The sequence below is a fragment of the Pollachius pollachius genome, assembly GCF_949987615.1.
Source record: "Pollachius pollachius genome assembly, chromosome: 9".
Taxonomy (NCBI): Eukaryota; Metazoa; Chordata; class Actinopteri; order Gadiformes; family Gadidae; genus Pollachius; species Pollachius pollachius.
In genome coordinates, this window is record NC_136942.1 from 7,642,766 (window position 1) to 7,650,265 (window position 7,500).

General features: G+C 44.2%; 1 protein-coding gene across 2 annotated transcripts in view; it reads right to left on the reverse strand.

The window, feature by feature from the left end:
* Positions 1-2,404: 2,404 nt before the first annotated feature.
* Positions 2,405-7,500, reverse strand: part of cd82b (CD82 molecule b) — a 19,303-nt gene continuing 14,207 nt past the window's right edge. For both annotated transcript variants that reach the window (XM_079743611.1, XM_079743612.1), the window contains exons 7-9: positions 7,032-7,205; positions 4,781-4,864; positions 2,405-4,628 (exon numbers count right to left, since the gene is read on the reverse strand). In XM_079743611.1, coding sequence (XP_079599737.1) covers positions 4,551-4,628; positions 4,781-4,864; positions 7,032-7,205 — 336 coding nt within the window. In that variant the 3' untranslated portion in view covers positions 2,405-4,550. The remainder of the gene's footprint in view (positions 4,629-4,780; positions 4,865-7,031; positions 7,206-7,500) is intronic.

Below are 7,500 nucleotides of genomic sequence, written 5' to 3' on the forward strand. Positions count from 1 at the left end.
GATATAGGTTAATATTTAAGTGTATAGCATCACACCCCAAGGTCTAGTCTCAAAGAAACTCAACACATCAGCACAGTTCCAGCAGATCGCTCTAGGGGGCGTTCTTCTCACCGAGCATGTGGGGTTTCAAGTCTGCACAATCTTGATGACTTATTAAACAGACATATAAACCCGGTCCCTTAACAAGCCCCTTATGTTCCACTTCCTGAGTCCAGAACTTGGAGCTGGACCCGACCTGGGTCTAGATCCTCCTCACTCCAGGACCACCTGGTAACAGGAATGACGCGACAGAGGCTGGTGGGTGGGTCTCACTTGTTCAGAGTTCACCTAGACTCTGCATAGCCTCCCCCAAACACCCCTCTTACACACTTATTGTATCTTGTACTTAGCATTGTAGCATCTTATCCTAGCAGTCTTGTATTATACGAGGAAGGGGTTAACCTAGGAATTGTACGTGCTTGGCACCTGGTTCTATGCACATCCTTACTGTACCAACAGCGATATATTGTTGTTTCTCTTTCCTCTGACAGATTTACTTATTGTATTGTGTCGCGTTGGATAAAAGCATCTGCTAAATGGCCTGAATGTAAATGTCCTACCCTCAGCCGATAGGCCCGGACTAGTCCACCTGTAGGTGTAGCCTAACCCCTGAACCAGGTCCTTAAGGGACTGGGTCTGCAATCCACTGGAAGTGGCTTTGGATAAACGCCACGTCTGCTAAATGGCTAGTCCTGGATGGAATGGAGGTCCCTTCATTACTCTGCAAGGTCTGTGTGTGTGTGTGTGTGTGTGTGTGTGTGTGCGTGCGTGTGTGTGTGTGTTAGCTGATGGGTCTAGCAGCAAGCCGTTTGGGACGTAGCCCACTTCCCCCCCCCCCCCCAACATAAACGCTGATGCGGTTGAATATGCATACCAGGGTTGAATATGTGCGGCTGGATACAGATGTGCATGGTGCCTGCACACACATACTGCTTCTCTTACGTATGCAGTGCTTCTTTTATGTATACACATTTTCATGCATGGACACCCAGACACGCGCGCACACGCGTGGGGGCGCACATACACGCACACATATACTCACACACACGCTGTATATTTCGGAAATGTCCTTGGAATGTATAATGCAGTTGTGAATAATGCCCTCATATTGATTCGAGAAGAGTGCTGGCATACTGGAGGTGCTATGCTGTTTTTCTTCCACTTAGCATGTCAAATCTTTTAATAATCACCCCATACAAGCCTATACTGACCAAATAGACTCCTTCAATGGAGATATGCAGAGAAGAGTGTTCGTTTGTTAGTGTGACTGACGATATAGTGTAGGCCTACTGTACTCTACAAGTTCAGTCTTACTTTAGGATTCCAGGGTAAACCGCAATGCTCGTGTTTTATTTATGACGTTTCTATATGGTTAGAAAATAAATTGCTGACGAAATGATTGATTGATTCGGAGGCTAATGTGAATCGACATGCTGTCTGCCCGGGGCTAAATAAATTGGCACCCGTACACATCTGAGAAGCGGGAGGAGGAAAACCAACACACCCGCACTATCTCAAATTAAGATATACTCATCTGGTAAGGAACTAAATAAAAAATGGGGAACATTGTGTGTGGGAACATTATTCTCCAGTAGGCCTACTTGACAAACCACCACAGGATTTTATTAACCTCCCACCAAAAATCCACGCCGGCAGGAAGTCACTCACCCTGGCTGAGGTAAGAGATGGACTTTGATGAATGACGCTCTCAGATTGAAGTGTGTCCCTTTTGAGGTTCAATACACCCAGTGGAGGGAGAGGGGCGAGGAGAGAGGGTGTGTAGGGGGGAAGGAGACAGAGAGAGATAGGGTAGATGAGGTGTGTGTAGGGGGGGCGATACACGGCTATCGTCATTGCAACGTTTTCATTGAAATGCAAATGTAGGTGTCAAAATGCACCTCAAAAGGTATCGAAGTGAATATTCTTACTCTCATACTTCTTCCTTTGTTTGACTCAATTTGTAATCACTGCAGTGAGTTGTTTATGTCTAGGAGGACGCGATATGAGTAATTGCCTTTAAAACTTTGTTAGAACAGTCAGATTGTTCTCAACGCTCATTGGTTTCATTGTCAATGAATTACTATCTGTTATGCTAGAAGACAAGAAGCGTTTGTGGCCTCCTTTGTTTGGTTTATCCATTGATTTAGAGAGATTGAGACCAATTACTCAAAAATAATAACAGCCACTGGTTGAATCTATTCTTGAATAATAAGTGTTCTTCAATCCGACAATTGATGTTACATTGCCACCGTGTGGTCTATTTACGAACAGCAGCTTCCTAACAAACTACCTTAGAAAATAACCATATAACTTCATATGAGTTGAGCACAAAGGTTATAGACTTCAATGATATTAAATACTAAAATATATTTCTGTCTCGTTTATTGACAAGTCCTGATAATACAAAAAAGAAATACAAAAAGAAACAATTAACATAAAACTGGGAAACGAGTTATTTTGCACAGCAAATTTTTTTTTAACATGTAAAATAGATGTAACAAAATTAAAAACCTTCATTTTTTTAAGTTCAATTAATGTTGCCGGTTCTCAATTAGTGTCTAATTTCGCCGTGTTTAAATACTTATACGATAATCGGCCTATACTTTTCCAGGAAAACATGTTAACATGTCATGTCATGTCTTTTTCCTTTTTTTTTCTTTTTAGACATTTGTGGTTTCCACAGACAAAATGTAATTTAAATATACACATGTGATGATCTTGTCAAAAACAATGATGCAAACAGCAGCTCTATAATTAAAATACAATAAAAAGTCATCAGATAAATCACAATTTTTTCCGTATTATTTCTTTGTCCTGTTAATTTGTTTGTTGGAGAAAAGTGTTGAATTGTAATAAATCACTCATTAACAAAAGTGTAAGTAAATATTTAGCAAAAAGCCTGAAAAAAATGAAAAGTTAACTAGTTCCCGCTACAAAAAGCCACTTCAAAAAAGAGGTGAGTTGGAATGGAGATAACAGTCTGACAAACTAAAATATCGGGCTCTGAGTTCATATTTGGCCCTCAATAGTGCTGTGGCTGCCGAGTCTGTACATCATTAAAAACACAGGAAGGGAAACACAGAACCACTCGAACAAAAGGTATGTGGGAGACCACTCTTCCCTTGCAAAAGCGCTGACCGCGCAGATGAAGACAATAATCCCTTCGCATAGTCATATATATATATATATATATATATATATATATACACACAGTTGAAAAAAGTGACAACATGAAAATAATAATAATAACGATAACTCACTGGATGCAACGTGGACACACATAAACGCACGCACACGCACATTCGCCCACATAGTGCAGGTCTCCACGCAGAACTGGTCTGGACGCCGGAGACTGCCCAGAGAGAGAGAGCCCGGTGGGGACGCGAGGTGGGTGGTGTCAGGGGTTGGCTGGGTGGGTGCTATTGGCAGGCATGGAGGGTCGGCTGTTATGAGGCCACCAGGTAGAACCCAAAACCTCATTCCCAGCAAGCCTTTCACACACAGCACTGGAGATACCCCCCGGATGTGGGGTCACAGACTACAGGGGGTTGGGGTTATGCCGGTGTGATCCCGGACCTCCACCCACTGCACCTACGATGGAAGGAGGCGCTCTGATCCCAACATTTCCCCTTTAAGGAGAAATGTAAAATGGATTTGGGATATGTTTAGTATGATAACGAGTTGGAATGTTATAGCATTTTGGCAGAATCGGCTAAAAACAGCCAACTTAAGAATGCGTCTATACACGCTTTTTTGCTCCCAAATGAACATTCCAACTCGTTATCATACTAGACATATCCCAGATCCATTTTACACCGGATTTCTCCTTTAAGTGCTCTTTCTGCCTGGCTAGGGAGCCAACAAGTGTCCCGAAAGCGATACAACGCAAGGATCCACTCACACGTCAATATTAACTTACTACAAAGAAAAGACGCTACAACTCTTGCATCCCACCAAAATAAACAACTCCTTTCATTTGATTTCTACAATATTTCATTCATGTGGCAACGTGAGGCCAACGATTCATTCCATGAAGTCCATGAGTCCAGCTGGACTGAGAGGCTTCCACAAACAACCACACACACACACACACACACACACACACACACAAACACGTGCATGTGGGTGTGGGTGTGACTTAAAATAAGAAATGTACACAGCTGTCTGCTCAGAGAGCGTGGTGACAGCTGCTATGCCGTGTGTTCTGTGTATGAGTGATCGGGAGATATTTTGTCCTGGGTGTGTGATTCTCTTGAAACACACACGCACACAAACATGCAGGGAGATAGAACAAGATAGAGGGAGTGTGATGGTGTGGGAGAGGGAGAGGAGTTCTCTGTGTCTGTGTGTGTGTGTGTGTGTGTGTGTGTGTGTGTGTGTGTGTGTGTGTGTGTGTGTGTGCGTATACGTGTGTGTGTGTCTGTGCGCGCGCGTGCGTGCGTGCGTGCGCGTGTGCGTGTGTGTGTGTGTGTTTGTGTGTGTGTGTGTGTGTGCTACAGCTGGTTTGAAGCTCAGTATTTGGGGACTTTGGAGTAGTCCTCCACCACGACGCTCTTGCACAGACACATGGACAGGATCATTCCCAGGAGCTGCGGGCACAACACAGAGTGGTCAACACAGCTGTCGGCACACACGGCCACACGCGCAGGCATGCCTGCCTATCTGCGGTGCTAATTATGACAGATAACCCCCCTCTCAAACACATCCTTGAGTGTACTCGGACACACACAGGGATACGTACCTCCACTACAGCGACTGTAACACAGATTCCAAGAATAACTCCGATGTTGCCATGGAGCCACCCCTCCACGCTGCTTTTACAGCCCTAGAGAGAGAGAGAGAGAGAGAGAGAGAGAGAGAGAGAGAGAGAGAGAGAGAGAGAGAGAGAGAGAGAGAGAGAGAGAGAGAGAGAGAGAGAGAGAGAGAGAGAGAGAGAGAGAGAGAGAGAGAGAGAGAGAGAGAGAGATGCAGGTTTAGATCATCATAGATAGCGGGTTGACTGTAGACGTGACTCTCTGCAGGATACACAGCCGGCTACAAACACAACAGTTGACTGAGGGCATAGGGTACATTGGTACTGAAGAACATGGTCGCCCCAAAGGTGGATTAATAAGAGATAATGCATTCTAAATCACTGGTACCTACAGCCCAGTGCCAACACTGTGTGGACATTAAACAGATTAGTCCATAAAGTACTGCAACTGGTCCAAGTCTAGGGAAACTACGCTGTTTAAAAAGAGTTGGACCGGCTTGTTGTTTTTTATTGTAGGAAACAACTTCTAGCAAAACATACAACAAAAACAAAGCCAACAGCGTTGGTGTAAGCGGTGCTGTTTTATAATGACTGGAGTATCTACTTGTTTATTAGCAACCAAGTACATAGACTGAAGATGGAGGCAACAGATCATTTTGATCCAATGGGTATAAGGTATTATACAAGGGCTATCATTGGCTTCACTACAGTAACTCCAGATCTCTCCCTGATCCAAAGCAGGAATACATTTTGCATTTAGTTATTTGGTTATCACAATCGGCCTATGCTAGCATTTTCCGCATTATCTTGTATTGGAATTTAAATAAAATTTGCTTGCGCACTGCCCGACAAACAACTACACCCAACTAAATAATGTTTGCCCAGGTGGCTGGTTCCAAACTGTCAATGGCTAACTGTCAAAGTGTGCACGCACCTTCACATAAACAGATTAAAAAAAAACGTTGAGGAAGGGAAGGGAGATGAAGGCAACGGGACTGACGAAGGGGAAACAAGGGATTAAGAGACACAAGCATTTGCACAAGCACACACACGCAGGAAGGCACGCACACACACACACAAACACACACACACACACACACACACACACACACACACACACACACACACACACACACACACACCAAAACGAACAGCACAGAGGGGGATAGGTTCTGGCGGTGTTTTGAATTGACTGGAGCTCCACCATCAGGCCTCAGATGACGGGCGCTTGAGACAGAGTTGCATGCTGGGAGTTTCCCCACAGACTGGTCCAGTCCTGTCCAACTACGTGTATGAAGGCATGCGGCAGCAGCACACTCACAAACAGACAATGGGCCAACGTGCTAAGCGTTAATTATATATCCTGGTTTCGTGTTTCTTTGTGCTGCAGCAGGACGCAGTGTTGATATCAATAATGGACCTGTCGATCCCGCTCGCTAAGAAGGGTTTATCACTGTGCCTAGATCTTATTTCACACTTTCTTCTTTTCATAAGTGTAAAGATTAGATCCTATCATTGAGGCCATATCAACGAGTCAACTATTTTGCACATGCACGAATAACACAAGAAGAGTTGATAAGTTGAAGAAGAGACACACAAACACACACACAAGCACGCACACTAGTTTTCAAAGCACAGCGCTGCAAGTTTTGCTTGCAGCGCCTTTCCACTAAAGGCCAGTACAGGAAGTCATATTCAAATAGAGACTTCAGTGGAAACAACAGTGACTAATTAGATGATAAGCATCCGGAAAACATACAAATTTCCTCCAGCGTGGGCCCGTCACTGTCAGTTATACTAAGGGAAAAGGAAATACCAAGGAACTAAATAGAATACAAAAATATGAGTCAGGATTTTAAGTAGCATTTTCAGAACATCCAGATATTTGAAGCTTGCATTTCACAATGAATATCGGTCTATCCTCGGCTGGGCAGCATCTGATTTTGAAACATAGATGCGGCAATAAGTTATGCAAAAAACTCAAGCCAATCAGATCCACTAACTAAGTGACTCTCTCAAATTCAGTGTCGGAAGTAAAGCAAAAAAAACTCTCCTTTGAGACCTCAGTTGTCTGTTCATCTTCTAAAATTGTTTTTCAGGCCATTGTAAGTCGCTTTGGATAAAAGAGTCTGCTAAATGCCCTAAATGTAAATGTAAAAGTAAATGAGAACTCTCCGAGTGGGGACTGATGGGGACAGTTGAAGCGCGTGATTTCACGGATGGCGTGTTTTTCGTTTACCGTTTCGAAGACGGGCAGCTCGGCGGAGAGGCTCTCACACAGGCCACTGTCCGCCAGCGATGTGCCCGGCCAAGTATCGTTACGGCAGGAACAAGAGTACAGGAAACGACTGCTGCTATTGAGCACCAGGTTCTCCGACCAGTTCTCCGGGCCAGTCCAACCACAGCACTGCATCTGTGAGGGGGAGAGGGAGAGAGAGAAAAAGAAAGAGAGAAAGAGAAAGAGAAAGAGACATGCTTGATGACATAAAAAACATGGATGAACAATAAGTACAACCGAAGGAGCAAAACCAAACAGAACACAAAACAGAAAAAAATATTTATGTATGGGCATAATTAAAATCTGCTCCAGATTGTTGGGAAAAACAGGCTTTCTCCTGGCGGTGGCTGAGGCTGAAGACTGCCACAGGCTTGAGCCACACTTGGCAGGAGACCCAGAACCAATGGGACTGAGGGCAGGAAGTGAGGGA